At 39.0% G+C, this 17,709-nt stretch overlaps 1 protein-coding gene across 2 annotated transcripts in view; it reads left to right on the top strand.

The window, feature by feature from the left end:
* STXBP4 (syntaxin binding protein 4) overlaps positions 1-14,102 on the top strand; it is a 198,002-nt gene extending 183,900 nt beyond the window's left edge. For both annotated transcript variants that reach the window (XM_068978558.1, XM_068978559.1), the window contains one exon: positions 13,988-14,102. In XM_068978558.1, the coding sequence (XP_068834659.1) occupies positions 13,988-14,102 (115 nt within the window). The remainder of the gene's footprint in view (positions 1-13,987) is intronic.
* Positions 14,103-17,709: the final 3,607 nt, after the last annotated feature.

Raw genomic sequence — 17,709 nt, forward strand, 5'->3', positions numbered from 1 at the left:
TATAATCATTGGTTTTTAAAAGTGACTCATACTTGACTTATGGTTCCTTTTTGCTGATACACCTTTATATCAGATCCTGAAACCTGAGCTAGCACTCCACATATTATAAAACCTGTTCTCCATTACATAGGAGATATTAACTTCCAGCATTACCACTGCATATCAGTAAAACCTGAGCAGTCTGTGATTTCTGCATCAAACAGAAGTTTCTGTCTTACAGCAGGGAAGGCAAATAGATTTCAACTCACTTTCTCAAGTGTTGCTTATGAAGAATTCTGAGGCCACATTCAACGTCACTGACGTGTGTCTTGACCCATCAGAAGTGTCTGCTGTGGGTGCCAGGGGAAGAGACGTGTGGGACACGTGCCACATCTTGTGGTCTCTGGTCTTCCAGAGCATGTTGCCAACATAGAACTCTGTGGGATAAGCAGTAATAATGCAGACTGTAGTTTGGAATGAAAAGTTAAACAGTGATGCCTCCTCCCAAAACAAGTACAGTACATAAGAGCTTTGCCTGTATGACTTCAAAGGAAAACTGATTTCCAATGGGCCTGTTTTTCTCATATCTTTCTAGTCCGAGTTCATTAGCTACCCTAAATGATAGTCTGAATTTGGGTTGTTAAAGTGGTGGTCAGTCATGTCTAATTTTTTGTGACCTCGTGGACTGTAGCCCACCAGGCTCCTCTGTCCATGAGATTCTCCAGGCAGGAGTACTGGAGTGGGTAGACATTCCCTTCTCCAGAGGATCTTCCCAACCCAGGGATCAAACCCAGGTCTCCTGCATTGCAGGCAGATTCTTTACCATCTGAGCCACCAGGGATGCCCAGCTTGGGGTAGAATATCATATTAGGTTGTTTCCAGGCAGGAAAAAATGTAGATCATAACCTGTATATGAATGAAATTTGTCATTGTCAGCCTGCTGTATTAATTAAAGGCTTAAGTTACATTCATCATCTCATTTATAAAATAATGCATATAGTAATTCTAACGTGACTAGAAATTAGGGAAATTAGAGAAGGGAGGGTGGAGAGCAAGGGATGTTTTCTGGATTGGAAATAAAAAGCTACTACTTTTAAGTTTTCCTAAATCCTTGGCAGATGATTTTTTTTAATTTATTTATTTTTAACTAAAGGATAATTGCTTGACAATATTGTATTCGTTTTGCAAGGAGTCGCACACGACTGAGACACTAAGCACACACACACGTTGGCATGAAGCAGCCATAGGTATACATATGTCCCCTCCCTTTGGAACCTCCCTCTCACCCTCTCCCACCCCTCTAGGTTGTCACGGAGCCCCAGTTTGAGTCCCCTGGGTCATACAGCAAATTCCCACTGGCTATCCACTTTGCGGACGGTAGTGTATCTATTTCCATGACACTCTCTGTATTCATTCTACCCAGTCTGTCCCCCGTCCCGTGTCCATACTCTGTTCTCTATGTCTGTTCTCCCTTGCTGCTTGGCAGATGATTTGAACTCCACTTTAGGAGATACTGTCAGGAGCCCTCCCTCTGAAGACGTCATTAATTTGGCTGCTTTGATTAATTTTGAATGAGTTAAGAAAAACCCACAGACAGACCTCTAAAGTTTAAGTCTTGCTTGATGAACTGTTAGGGCAATTTCTATGCTCCTAACTTCAGCATCAGTAAGGAGCAATGGGGTAGGCTCTTCAATCCTGAGCATTTCATTCTTAATAAAACTGTAATGAAGAAACCAGCAGAGGACTTGAGGAAGGGAATATGGAGCTTTTTAATGGTTTGTCTCCAAACATTTCTTAGCTATGAGTAAATTGTAAGGTATTGAAACCAGGTTTGGATGTACACATCTATGTGATAACTGGTTTAGAATATCCAGTAACTAGTACAGTGCCTGGTAGGTGTACTGACTAAATAAATATTAATATTTATCAAATGAGTGAATACTGTCTTTAAGGAAGCAGTTTTGGGGGGGAAAATATGGCCCTTCATATCAGAAAGAGCTGGTTTTGTTTTTTTGTTTTGGTGCATGTGTGGCTTGTGGGATCTTAGTTCCCCGACCAGGAATCAAACCTAATTCCTGGACCACCAGGGAATTTCCCAGACCTAGTATCTAATGTTTATGCCACCATTTTTTGGTGTAAACTTGGTGTAATTGATATTATTTCAGTTGTCTGTACTCCCATTTCTCATCGGAAAACAAAGATAGCAGTTTATCCAGTTTGAGAGTTGAACAAAATAACTCACCTGCCACAAGGTGAGGGCATAACAGATGTTGGTTTCCCCTAGCTCCCCTTACATTATTCTACTGCTCTTTGCCATTGGAGGAGTTTTAAATGACAGCATTTGCACAGTTGCAAATAGAAACCAACAGCCAAACCTACCCCATACCCCTCCCCAGCCAGGCAGAGCTGTGTGACCGGAGCAGAGAGATGGCGGTGCTCAGGAGCCTGAGACGCCTGCACTGGACATTCTATAAATACGACACGGGGCGTAGCCGCATGAAGCCTGGGATGAGCAACTGTCATTCAGACAGAAGGCCAGCCAGCTGTCCAAGGTTGCTCAGAATGCCAGAGCCCACTGAAATGAATAAAACATCCAGATCCAAACAGACAACCTCAAACACTTTCCCCCGCGCTTCCCCCCCCGCCCCCCACATTTAACCAATGACAGGTATGACTGAGGCAGGAAGCATGGTTTTTTTTTAGCTTTTTATCAGAAAGATATAAAAAAAATCTTTAGAGATTGTGTGAAGTACTTTAGAAATTCATTACCTTTCCAGGGTTATACTTTTTTCTTCATTTATATTTTGTTTAATTGTTTTTAATTTTGGAAATTCTAAAAATACAGAAAGTATGAAAAATAATAAAATATTATCCAGTGCCCACTAACATTTTATTATATTTTCTTTTAGAATTTTTTAATTAAAAAATAGGACATTTTAGATCAAACTGAAATCCCCTTTGTTCTCCATTCTCTGTCTTATCCCATCCCTGGGGACAATTGCTATTATGAATTTAAGATATATTCTTAAAATATTTTTAATACTTTTTATGTGCAGAGGACATATGAGTGTATTTTAAAAGTACAAGAGGGACAGTTTACCCTACATATTTTTTTGTATCTATCATCTTACAAGGTGCTTTTCTCATTCAGTATTGATTTAACCATGAATATCTTGATTAGTGAATGAGCCTTATTTGTTTTATATTATTTATGGTATTTGTAGGGTTATATTAAATACTTTCATTTAGCCAAATGTGTAATCTTCTCTGCCTCCAAGACCCTTTATTTAAGTTGCTCAATAAATACTAACTTTTTTGTCACTTTCCCTTCCAAATTTGGTTACTGTATTAGTCTGCTAGGGCTTGCATAACAAAATACCACAGACTGGGTGGCTTAAACTGGGTCAGAACTTCTTTCTCACAGTTCTGGAGGCTAGAAGCCCAAGATCAAGATGCCGTCGGGATTCACATCTTGCGAGGACCCTCTTCTGGGTGTAGACAACTGCCTTCTCGCTGTGCCCTCACATGGCCTCTTCTCTGTGCATGGAAAGAAAGGTCTAGAGTGTCTTCCTTTTCTTACGAGGACACTAATCTCACTGGATCAGGGTCTCACCCCCATGATCTCACTTAATCTTAATCATCTCCACAAAGGCCACATTCTCCAACAGACCCACATTAGGGTTTAGGGCTGCAACATAGAGCTGGGAGGAGCGGAGGACCCAATTCATTCCATAACAGTTGTTTCTCCCTTAAATTACTTTCCAGAGATCTCTAGTTCCTTTTTCTTCAGCCAATAATCTCCAACACAATATAGCATATAATCTTTCTTGCTGTGTATTTGCTGAGTTTCATGCAAATTGCAAGAATTGATACACACCCAGTGCCCCTTCCCTCAAGACGCAGTCTTCAGTGAGAGAAGTAGCTGATGGGGCACCGGGATGTGGTAAGTGGAATAACAGCTCCCCAATAATATTAATGAGCTAATCCCCAGAATATTTGAGTATATCAGGTTCCACGGCAAAGGGGCCTTAAAGCTGTAGGTGGAATTAAGGTTGCTAATCAGCTGACTTTAAAATAAGGAGGTTATCCTGGATTTTCCATGTGTGACCAAACTAATCACATGAGTCCTCAACAGTGGAAAAGAGAGGCCAAAGGAATGAGCCCAAAGGAAAAGATATGACAACCAGAGATATACTGTGTGGCTGACTTTGAAGATGGAAGCTGCAGGTCATGGAATGTGGGTGGCATTTAAAAGCTAGAAAGGAAAGGAGGTGAATTCTGTCCTAAAGCCTCCAGAAAGAAATTTAGCCTTGCCAACACCTTGACTTGAGCTCAGTAAGAAGAACCATGTTGGACTTCTGAGCTACAGAACCATTAGTCAGTAAGTTAGCATTTTTTTAAGCACTGTGTTTGAGGCCACGTGTTACTGCACCAAGAGAAAACTAATACAGAAAATCAGAAGTGGAGAAGCAAGAGTGATGCTTATGATGGACCTATTATGTGTCAGGCATGAAACTAGGGAATTTATATGTTTTCTCTATATGTATTAACACTGTTAAGACAGTTCTTATGTTTTCTAGATTGGGAAACTGAGACTCAAAGTTTAAGTAAGTTTCCCTGGGACATACAAGTAATCCAGCGAGTGCCTGTTTTTCAGTCACTCAGTCACGTCCGACTCTTTGTGGCCCCATGGACTGCAGCATGCCGGGCTTCCCTGTCCTTCACCATCTCCTGGACCTTGCTTAAACTCGTGTCCATTGAGTGAGTGATGCCATCCAGCCATCTCATCCTCTGTCGTCATCCCCTGCTGTCTGGGCAATACACGATTTCAGACCAGGTCTGCATGGTCTGCTCTACTACTGTGTGGCAGGGCACTGGGACTCTCTCAGCTTCAGTTCCTTCAGTTGCCACATGATGTGAAAAGTTTAAGTCTGCTTGGGAAGCAGGCATCACACATAATTTTTATTTATACTGAATGAAGTTTTTATGAATGTTGTGATAAATGCTTTTAAAATGCTTTAGAGATATAGTCTGTGATCACTGAATTAATCAGTCATATGAATTACACTCAAGTCATGACCCCATGGACTGTAGCCCATCAAGCTCTTCTGTCCATGGAATTCTCCAGACAAGAATCCTGGAGTGGGTTGCCATTTCCTTCTCCAATCAGTCAATACATTGCATCTTGTAAAGCTAAAAAGCTCTTTCCAAGTGATGTCATTTAATCCATCCCAGAGCCTCCATATATATTGTTGTTGAAACCAACCCATACAACAGAGCCTCAGAAAGGAATATAACCAAGTGGTAAAATTCTCAGGAGTCAGATTTGGATCCAGATCCTGGCTCTAACATTTACTAGTTTTATTACCTGGGATAATGTATTTCACCTCTCATATATTTTAGCTTCTTCATATCTAAAATGAGGATAATAAATGTAACTCTCTCTCCTTTACAATATAAATATATATCCCACCTGGCTCCTCTGTCCATGGGATTCTCCAGGCAAGAATACTGAAGTGGGTTGCCATGCCCTCCTCTAGGGGATCTTCCTGACCCAGGGATCAAACCCATGACTCATGTCTCCTGCATTGCCAGGCAGGTTCTTTACCACTAGCACCACCTGGGAAGCCCATATATAAAATATAAATATGTAAATATATAAATCAGTATCTATAATATTTATAAAATATAAGCATAAAACATGATTCTAAAAAACAGTTAAGCCTGTTTATTCACAAAGCCAAGGTGGTACCATTAGAAACCATCAGTATGTAAAGTTCATGAGAAAATGGTAATGGCTGGAGGCATATTTGATTTTTATCCCATAACTTTTCACTATAATTGCAGGTTTCTGTTTTATAGCACTCACTCTCAAGTACCTTTTGCACTTAGGATTATGGATTCCATAACACTGATAAAATACCTCAAGAGTGTAGAGATGGTCTCATATGGGACCCCTCAAAGTTTCCAGTTTTGTGATGCTGTTCTTCTTTAACATAATATGTGTATTTATAGCTTTATTTCTTAGTGTAGTCAGCTTAACTTTGGTAGAAAAATAATATTAGGGTTAGTATGAAATTAGTTGAAACTATATATTTCAAATAATTTTAGTTTTTTTAAGATTTGAAATTTCATAATTAAAAAATACAGTCAGAAATTTATTAAACTTATTTTATTGGATAAATTAAATGAAAGCCTTGCAACTTGTATTATAATTCTTACCATTTTATTATAATAACATTAAAAATTAAAGTAACTTCTATGTTTCATCTACTTCTACTCATAAGTCATAATTTAATATGGAAACTTTGGCAATGGTCTTACAGACTTACTTCTAATTAAATTTAGTTTCCATTAATCTATAGTCTGACAAAGTCTTTTAATTACTGACATATGTAGAGTAGCTCGAAAATATGTATTTATTGCCTGTTTTTTGTATTTTAGAAAGACAAGCTGTTTGGCTTATAAAAATTTGTACATATATTTACTGGGAAAGTAATAGTCATGGCCTCATCTTGAAATACTCTCTTGTAGTCCTTCAAAGTAACACTAGCTCACATGAGGATGTAGGCGGAGCTGAGAAATGTAGTCTCTGCCTGGGAGCTGCCTCCTGGTGACAACTCTACAGTGTGGGACGGAGAACATAAACTTAGGGGGACACTGCCAAAGGGCACGTTAGAACGTACAAATACACCAGCTATAACAGTCTATAAAATTGCTTATTAGTATCTAATAGTTCAGTGTCTAGGTACCAGTGTCAGTTGGACATGTTCTTAGAGGTCTTCTGAAATTTTTTTCCTATCACCATCAAAAACTGCATCAGTTTTTGAAAGTTACCCAAAGCTGTCATCTGAGACCATAAAACAGCTTCTCTTTCTGAAAAATTTATTGTATCAGCTTTAGACTTGGGATGTTTTTGGCTATACGATAATTGACAGCAATCTAAGCCTGTGTGTATTACTTGAAAAAATATAATTCATACTTTTAATACTTTTTCAGGGCTTTTCAATATTCATTTTTTGTAAGTCTAGTGGCATAGTAATTTTTTCCAATACTATGCATAAGTAATATATTACTGTAGCTTTAGATTCTTGTATGTAATGTAATACATAGGCCTAAAGATCTTTTCATTAATTGGATTTTTTAATTTTAAAATATATCTTATGTATTTTTTATAGAGAATGCCATAAATATAGAATAGAAATAAAACTTGTCTTCAGAACCATAGAGATTTGGGATCCTGCTAATATTTGATCAGAGCCTCACCGGATTTCCAAATGCCTACTTGCAAAATTCCCAAAGTATTCTGTGATATTTACAGAGTTCATTAATGAGAAATATTCAATTTTGATTTTAGGGGTATATTTCCAAAATTATGTAAGAGGGAACTCTTTATACTGTGTATCAGTGGGAACAAACTGCTTGCAGTTTTCTCTTAAACATGTTTTAGAATGGATACTTTCTATTACTAATATGTAGTCATTCTCATAAACAGTGTCTGACAAGATTACATGCTGCATCACCAAGGTTCGGTGACTTTTTTATGTGTTTATTGACATGGTTCACTTTTTGTTCCTGCCTTTTGATTTGTTTTCAATTGGGAATATTTTTTATTAACTTTTTAAATTTTTCATTACTACTTAAGTTTTCAGTGATTCCAAGATACTGGTGCCAGAAATATTTTGGATTAACATACTTATTTGTTTTTATTTTCTGATTCATACAAATATTGTATATATAATATTACTTTGCCCTTCATAAAAAATCATAATTATTTTGACTTATTATTCTTCAGGTTTATCTTAAATAGATAAAATAATGCATGTGATCGTGTTAAACTCACAATGACATATAAGTAGTATCATTTACAATGAAAGATTAACAAAAGAACCTCTTTCATCATCACAGACTATTATAAAAATGAATTTCTACAAAACTAGTGCACTTTTTTATCTTTAAACCACTTTTAATAAGCTGTCCTAAATTTTTATTTTGAAAGAAAGCATTTTGCATGCTAGGAGGTAAGAAACATAAGGAGGGTAATTATAATGGGAGTTAAATAATTCACTTATATTTCTTTGCCAGTAAATAAAGCATGTTCTCTTGGGGTTTTTTTAATAAGCTCTAAAATATGTCTTTCAAATTACTAATATTACAAAAGGAAACATACAACACTGTCATCTTCCTGGCTCAAATATTCTTGTTTTCAACAGTAGACTTGGCAGTCATTCAGAGGCAAGTAGTATTAGGCTTTTTAGATTTTCAGATATATCTGAACTGCTGTTGATTGCTCCCCAAATCAGGTCAGAGGCACTCTATGCAGGAAGAGTTGCCAGAGGTACTCTATGTTCAAATGGAAGATTTTTGTGTTTCATAGTCAGCCTCATTTATTTTCCAGACCTCTAAATTTTTCACAGTAAATAGCAGCATCTCACTTTGTGAACTATGGAGTCTTTATTAATTAAACAGAGTCAACAGGGCTGATTTATCCTCTCTCTTCTCAGCTCAATTACCAAGCACACAAATCAGAGAGGAAATATTTCTAATATAGAATGTTCGCCTAGCCTGTAAATCTGGGATTATCTTATCATACTGATTATGTCAAAGCTCTTCAGTCACCATGCTCACTAGGACATAAAATTGAATGGTACACACACAAATGGTCCCATTCCAGCATCACAGGAAGAATTCCAAGTTTTTCTTACAGTATTCAGAAAGCCCTGATTATTAAAAAAAATTTTTAAAGGCAGAAAAAACAAACAAACAACAACAGCCATGATCTTTATTGAATACTTACTTTTTGCCAGGCACTTTTTGCATTTTAGAAGCATTGGTTCTGGGTGGTTTTACAAAAAAGCCAGGTGTGAAATATGTACTTGAAGCATAGAAACTAACCCTCTTGGCTTCAGTTTTAATTTTTCTATTGTGTTTGCATGTTTGGTGCTAAGGATGTGTTTTCCAGTTGTGAAGAGAAGTATATTGTGAACATAAGAGAATCAATGTTTTATGGCATTATTTTGTATTTGGAGAAAGATCAGATATTGATTTGTTGCTATAAAGTGCCTAATGCAGCTTACTGTCAAGGATGACCTTCTGGTGGTGGACCTTTCTAATACTGATTGTTCAGAGTCTATAACCACATCTTCTTGAACATTTTACTTTTGCTTATTTTATGTTATCAATTCAGTGGAATGTCCATATATGGGCAGCAATAATATTTCAAGCATGAGAATTTGTTTTTTAATATAAATTTATTTATTTTAATTGGAGGTTAATTACTTTACAATATTGTATTGGTTTTGCCATACATCAACATTAATCCACCACGGGTGTACACATGTTACCCATCCTGAACCCCCCTCCCACCTCTCTTCCCGTACCATCCCTCTGGGTCATCCCAGTGCACCAGCCCTGAGCACCCTGTATCATACATCGAACCTGGACTGGCGATTCGTCTCACATATGATAATATACGTGTTTCAGTGCCATTCTCCCAAACCATCCCACCCTCTCCCTCTCCCACAGAGTCCAAAGACTGTTCTATACATCTATGTCTCTTTTGCTGTCTCGCATACAGGGTTATCGTTACCATCTTTCTAAATTCCATATATATGCGTTAGTATACTGTATTTTTAAGTCATCTAAGAAAGCCTGCACCTGCACTCACCCCTCGGGTAACTGTGCCTGGTTCTCTTCCTTTCCAGCCTCCCCAGTTAGGAGGCATTATTGTAGGGGAGGAAGGATTCACAATAATTTATTAAGTCTCATCTTTGGACTAACCTATTACAAATGTGCTGATAAAGAGTAAAGTAAATACACTAAGATATTAAAATTAGCAAAACTATCCCATCAAACTTTCCTTTCAGCTTTAAACGGGTACTTTGCACAGGATGGTGTGTCCTCATTTCCCCTTGCAGTAGTATTCTAGCCCTCTGTGTTAACACTCACTGGTAATTCCTTAAAATCACTTTCAATTTAGGCAGCTTTCCAGCTTTAAAAAACCCTCGAAATGAAGTTAACCTGTGCAAAATCACATGCTTTGTAGGTTTAGCCTCCATAATAAGAAACTGTGCTAAACCATTTTAAAGAGTTCATAGTAATATGGATTATTGTCAAGAGAATAATATTTCTTTGTGTCACTTAGCCACACTCTGAGGTTTTAGAACTATGAAAATATCTGGCCTTGCTTGCCACTTCCACCTTATTCTTAAACAATTTAAGTACTTTTAGTCTATCATGAAACTATAAGTGATCTTGCATAGAAAGCTGCATTTTCAATATCTAAACAGAGGAATTGAACAATTTGTATTGGGGGATATGGATGGAATTTAGAGTAAAGGATTGAAAACAAAACAAATCCAGTAATGGCAGTGAGCCTGACCATTGGTATTAAGTCCATCATTTCAGTTATTGTCATCAACAGCCAATATAGTAAGTGCCTGTTTGCAGTCAAGCCCAAACTGTGCTCAATGGCACACTTGTCCCGTGTGTGCTAACAGGCCACGGTAGGTTAAGTATTATTACAACTCTTCAGTCACTCAGTCGTGCCTAACTCTTTGTGACCCCGTGGACTACAGCACGCCAGGCCTCCCTGGCCATCACCCACTCCCAGAACTTGCTGAAACTCATGTCCATCAACTTGGTGATGCCATCCAGCCATCTCATCCTCTGTCATCCCCTTCTGACCTCCTTGCAGTCCAAGGGACTCTCAAGTCTTCTCCAGCACCACAGTTTGAAAGCATTAATTCTTGAGTGCTCAGCTTTCTTTCAGGTCCAACCCTCACATCCATACATGACTACTGGGAAAACCATAGATTTGACTAGACAGACAATTGTCAGCAAAGTAATGTCTCTGCTTTTTAATATGCTGTCTAGGTTGGCCGTAGCTTTTCTTCCAAGGAGCAAACATCTTTTAATTTCATGGCTGCAGTCACCATCTGCAGTGATTTTGGAGCCCAAGAAAGTAAAGTCTGTCACTGTTTCCATTGTTTCCCCATCTATTTGCCACAAACTGATAGGACTGGATGCCATGATCTTAGTTTTCTGAGTGTTGAGCTTTAAGCCAACTTTCTCACTCTCCTCTTTCACTTTCATCAAGAGGCCCTTTAGTGCCTGTTTGCTTTCTGCCATAAGGGTGGTGTCATTTGCGTATCTGAGGTTATTAATATTTCTCTCTGCAATCTTGATTCCAGCTTGTGCTTCTTCCAGCCCAGCGTTTCTCATGATGTACTCTGCATAGAAGTTAAATAAACAGGGTGACAATATACAGCCTTGATGGACTCCTTTTCCTATTTAGAACCAGTCTGTTGTTCCATGTCCAGTTCTAACTGTTGCTTCCTGACCTGCATACAGATTTCTCAGGAGGCAGGTAAGGTGTTCTGGTAGTCCATCTCTTGAAGAATTTTCCACAGTTTGTTGTGATTTACACAAAGGGTTTAGTATAGTCAGTGAAGCAGAAGTAGATGTTTATCTGAACTCTTTTGCTTTTTCTATGATCCAGCAGATTTTGGCAATTTGATCTCTGGTTCCTCTGCCTTTTCTAAATCCAACTTGAACAGCTAGAAGTTCTCGGTTCTGTACTGTTGAAGGCTGGCTTGGAGAATGTTGAGCATTACTTTGCTAGCATGTGAGATGAGTACAATTGTGCAGTAGTTTGAGCATTCTTTGGCATTGCCTTTCTTTGGGACTGGAATGAAAACTGACCTTTTCCAGTCTTGTGGCCGCTGCTGAGTTTTCCAAATCTGCTGGCATATTGAGTGCAGCACTTTCACAGCATCATCTTTCAGGATTTGAAATAGCTCCACTGGAATGCCATCACCTCCACTAGCTTTGTTCATAGTGATGCTTCCTAAGACCCACTTGACTTCTCACTCCAGGATGTCTGGCTCTAGGTGAGTGATCACACCATCATGGTTATCTGGGTCATGAAGATCTTTTTTGTACAGTTCTTCTGTGTATTCTTGCCACCTCTTCTTAATATCTTCTGCTTCTGTTAGGTCCATACCATTTCTGTCCTTTATTGAGCCCATCTTTGCATGAAATATTCCCCTGGTGTCTGTAATTTTCTTGAAGAGATCTCTAGTCTTTCCCATTTTATTGTTTTCCTCTATTTCCTTGCACTGATCACTGAGGAAGGCTTTCTTATCTCTCCTTGCTATTCTTTGGAACTCTCCTTTCAGATGGATGTATCTTCCCTTTTCTCCTTTGTCTTTTGCTTCTCTTCTTTTCTCAGCTATTTGTAAGGCCTCCTCAGACAACCATTTTGCCTCTTTGGATTTCTTCTTTGGGATAGTTTTGATCACCGCAGCCTGTACAGTGTTATGAACCTCTGTCTATAGTTCTTCAGGCACTCTGTCTATCAGATTTAAGTCCCTTGAATCTATTTGTCACTTCCACTGTATAATCATAAGGGATTTGATTTGCTCACACCTGAATGGTCTAGTCGTTTTCCCTACTTTCTTCAATTTAAGTCTGAATTTTGCAATACTAAGTTCATGATCTGAGCTACAGTCAGCTCCAGGTCTTGTTTTTGCTGACTGTATAGAGCTTCTTATTTTTGCTGACTGTATACAGTCTTCTCTATAGACTATATAGAGCTTACTGAATGTATAGAGCTTTTGCTGACTATACAGAGCTTTACACTGGTCATAGCCAACATCCTCTTCCAACAACGTAAGAGATGACTCTATACATGGGCATCACCAGATGGCCAATACTGAAATCAGATTGATTATATTCTTTGCAGCTGAAGATGGAGAAGGTCTATACATAAAATGTGTATTTAAAAAGCCTTATTAGACACTTTGGAAATGTTATTCTGTGATATTTTAGGAAGTAGGAGATTCTTTCAGATCCACAGTCTTATTTGATCTTCATAAGGGCCAGCCCTCGGGCGCACTTGGTCTAAGACATGATGCTGCTCTGAGGTTGAGTCTGGGTAGGATGGGACACAGGAAGTGGATCCAGGATGGGTGGTGCAGCAGGGTAAACCAGGGCTCGAATGAGGATCTCAGGAGAAGGAGCAAGTCAGCCTGTTCCAAAAGCTATCTCTCCAGGTAGAGAGGATTTAGGCGAGACATCCAGCTGAAGGCTGGGATTGGATACGAGTTCTGAGAAACACCATCCCTCAGTAGGGGCACATGCAGTGATGTTTGACCACCCCCTGAAAATGCACCGTGTCTTTGCACACTCTTGCTTACCTCTGCTTGTGTTCTTCCCTGAAATGCCTAGTTATTTGTTATGAAAATATGTTAGGTCCCATAGATTCAAAGTGGGGAAACCCAGTTCCTGCCCTCACATGCAGTGAGAAGGACTAGGAATAGTCACTTGTAATATTGTGTGAGCGATAAGGCCATTGGCACAGATTGGAGGAATCTTGAGGGGTATTTGATTCTTTAGATTTAGAGTTAGCTGGATAAACCAGATGGGAAGGAGGAGTATTGTAGCAGAGAAGAAAGTGTGGAGGCAGGTAAAAAGCAAGGTGTTTCATACTGTGGAGTGTGTATTTAATCCAGAAAGCATTAATTGGCACTGAATTTTTAACAGGTGAGCAACAGTGTATGGTTTGTCATTTAGAAAGATCTCTTGTCTAGAGTGGGGAATGAATTAAAAAAACCAGAACAGAGGCAGAGAAGCAAGCTGTTTCAGTGACCCTAGTCTGTAGTGTTGGAAAAGAAGAAGAAGGAAAAGATTCCAGAAATGTTACAGCATGACAGTCACAGGACTTGCCGATGGGTGAGGCAGAGTGAGTAGTTGAAGGTAATGCATTCTCCTGCCTTGTTTTGTTATTGTTGTTTTTGTTTTACCAAAAATAAAGAAATGGGTTTTGTTGAACCTAGAAAACGTATCTAAAGACTTTTAAAAACTACCGGATCCTGTTCCAACTGCTTTGTAATTCAGGGGACTGCAGTAGGGTGGAAGAAGTGTCCCCAGGACCACTGCTTGCGTAGTGGGTAGAAGGGTAGTCTCTCCAGTCGTGATTGTGTCTCTTCTTGTTCCTCTTCCCAAGTCACGTAACACAGACTACGTCCTGGATGCACCCCGTGATGAGCGCACTGAACTTGTCCTGCTCAGAGGAGAATGAAGAGGATTGTTCCAGAGAACCTCCTGACCAGAGGAACTGATGATTTTCTGTGGGAAGCTGTGCTCCATGGTCTTCCAGCGGCTCCATCTATGCAGATAACTCTGAGATACAAAATCGAAACGAGGAGTAAAACACACACTAGTTAGTGAAGTTGTGAAATGGAGACTCTGGATTTAAGCTGTTTTTGTAAAACTTTTGGATATAACTGTATACATTTGCAAAATTGATTGCCACTATAGTAGTTCTTTAAGAATAATCGAGCCCTATTTTTTAATCATATGTAATTAGATTTTATAATATGTATAATTTTTCATATGTAATTAGATCTTTGTAATTTTATATTTAGTTCTTTATTGAATATCAGACAGTGGTTTTTATAATTAAGACTGAAAAATTATGTGAACATAGTGAAACACTTCGTTTATTTGATAATTCACTAATCTTTTATATGCATAGCATAGGAAGCTTTAAGCAAGCTTTGGGGAGTTCTTATGGATCACATTTAGACAACTATCTCACAAGCCACTGGATACAGCTTATATCTTGATGATGCTTTCTAATTTACAAAATGCTTTTCAGACCCTGTCTTATGTAAAGCATACAATGTGCTTGTGAGGCAGCTCCAGTGGGTATTTTATAGTTAGGAAAATAACATTCGGAGAAACAAAGCCCCTCTCCTGGAGCTGAGGCTCACACAATTGTCTTCCAGTTCCACACCCAGGCCCCTTTGCCCCACATTCCGCTGTCCCTGCAGAGGCAGGTCACCCGACACGCGGGGCCGTGGGGCTCTGTTGATACAGCTGAGCTTCACCACTGCACAGCCCAGGAGCCACAGAGACTCAGGGGGCATGTCTGCATTTAAACCTAGCTCCCACGTTTAATGGGTCCACACTTCTTTATAAGCCGTTCCCCCACACCCTCAACTGGCAGAGGCAGGGCTTTGTGATGCTGTTACAAACGGCTTCTTTTCAACAGCTCACATTTTTCTAAAGTCAAATGACTGGCTCCCATCAGGGATTTGCCCAGCTTGGGTTATGCTTGCCGGAGAAGGGGTTTGAGAGGGGCCAATGAACAGAGAATAGAGGGGCATCCAGAATCTGTGTCGAAAGAGACATCTGTCGGCCTCCAGACTGATTATGCTTTTGATCTTATTTTCATTTTATTGTAAGGAGAGTTTCTGGAAGGAATGAGCCATTGACTTGCAGTGCTAAAGATTTTCTCTCCGTTTAATGATTTAAACCTGAAGCTGGGAAATGAGGGTAGGGGAAGGAATGGAGTTGGGAGGAAGTCATTTTAAATGCTCTGGGCATTAAGTACCAACTGAATAATAAAAAAGGACTTATCCTTACCCAGTGTTGTTAATATTGTTAGGTAATAGGAGGAAAGTCAGCAAGAATCATTAAACATCTTTTGATGAAAAAGACTCATTTTTCAAATGAGTTCTTATGTAGAATCTCAATACTTGTAATGGATCTTTTTTTTAAATATACTGTCTTACTTAAAAGATGGAGGCTTGGAGCTCAATTAAAACAGCAAACCTAAAACTCCTTAGGATATATACTGTCAGAATTATCGATTATAACCATTTTGTAGATGCGTAAACTGAGCTCTTGAGAGTTCACACAGTAAGTCAAACTTAGACCTAGATCCTGAGTCTCCGAGTCTGCTATCCTTCAATATGGTATGTTATATAGACCTATGCTATAAATACATGTGTACATGTGCTCACACATCCCTGAATAAATGTAGGGTTTATAATTCTGTCTTGAATGATAACATAAGTCAAATCCAGGGTGATAGGTAGTCATTAGCCCTGAGAAAAGCTTCAGAATGGCTGCAGAAGACCTGAGTTTCCTCTGACAGCTCTTTAAATATCGGGAAGCTGCAGGGAGACATGTTTTTAGAGAAGGCCCTGAGGGAGCTCTTGCCTTACGTCCCCTAGAGATGAGTGAGGTTCTCAAACACCCCAAGTTACTTTTATATGTTAGTATCTATAATCGTGAAAGTACAGAGTATTTGTTGTTGCCGAATTAATGGTATGAAATGTCCCTCCCCTTCTTGGGAGTGTTTTTCTAATTAGTTTCTAGTGAGGAAAACGGGACGCTCAAATCACTTGGCATCAAGGTTCTCAGGGCACATTTCACTGGTGGAGGCCTCATATGTTGACTTTGCTATTTGGTGGCACTTTCCTCACTGACTCCTAATTGAACATCTAATGGAAAAGGCCTATAAAAATTGTAATATCAGGGACTTCCTGGCAGTCCAGTGGTTAAGACTCTGAGCTCCCACTTTAGAGGGCACAGGTTTGATCCCTGGTCAGGGAACTAAGATCCCACACGGCACACAGGACACAGCCAAAAAATAAATAATATCTAAAAATAAAATTTAATATTACTTATTGAGCATATTGCCATATGTTTGTGATGGCAATTTGCAAATATTATTTCATTATCTTCTTAAAACAGCCCCATGAGGTAGAAACTATCTCTGATCATCCCCATTTTGTAAAGAAGTTTACAATTAGAGAGAATTGCTAGTCTTTGCTTCAAGGTCCACACAGCACCCAAGAGTGGAAGCTGGGTCTCAAGGCAGATTTCCCAGGGCCTGTTCTGGTAAACCACTGCACCACTAAGAACCATTGTATGTGACACTGGAGGGCAGAGCTGGGATCCACGGGTCAATGTTACAAAGAAACAGATTCCAGCTCAGTTCGATAAGGAGCTTTCTGGTAGTTAGGATCCATCAGGACAGAATTCCCCAGGAGGAAATGGAAGCTATGTTCCAGGAAGAGTTCCATCAGTCTGAACTCCTTATTATGAGACCATTGCTGAGGAGGTTCAGGGTTCTCTGCCTGGACCTGAGCATTCCTCCATATGCCTCTGTGACCTCTAAACCAACAGAGAAATGCCCCAAGAGACGCCCAAAGAAACATAAGGCAGGGACTCATTAAGAATCCTTATTCAACACAGGTAGAGCCCCCCCAGTTAATTTGGAGTGAGTTGACATTTATATAGCCCATCTTTCAAATTCTTCTCCTTTGACTGACTGACTCAGATTTTAGGATTAAAAAAGCCCAATTTTGTTACGTGCTTCCACCTCACTTTACTAAAGAGTGACCTGGCTTATTGACCAAGCACCACCACGATGCCAAGCACGGTACTAGGCACTGGGGGGCAGTAGGGCAATGGCCAACCACTCCTGGGGTCTACTTACTGCTGGTTAAAACGTGGAAAGCTTCCAGGTAGTCAGAATTGAATAGCTTTTCTTTAATTTTGATTTTTAAAATAATCTATTTCCATTTTTAAAAAATCAAGAAGTAGGGAATTGAATGAAGTTAAAAAAATCTCACTTTCTCGAGGTAGCCATCACTGATACTTCAATGGGTATTTTTACTAAAAGGAAGTTATACTGTTAAGTATCTTTGAATTAATATATTGTAGTTATTTTCACGGTGATACATACACAGATTAATGTTATATTTCAAATGGCTCTATAAAATATCACTACCCAGATAACTCCTAATTTCTGTAGCCAACAATCTATTGATGAACTCTTAGGTTAATTTAAGTTGTATTCTGATACTGTACTGATCTAGATAATATAATTGCTCTTAATTTTATCATTTCAAGACATAGACATCAGAATTT

Source organism: Capricornis sumatraensis, chromosome 8 (genome assembly GCF_032405125.1).
Source record: "Capricornis sumatraensis isolate serow.1 chromosome 8, serow.2, whole genome shotgun sequence".
NCBI classification, from domain to species: domain Eukaryota; kingdom Metazoa; phylum Chordata; class Mammalia; order Artiodactyla; family Bovidae; genus Capricornis; species Capricornis sumatraensis.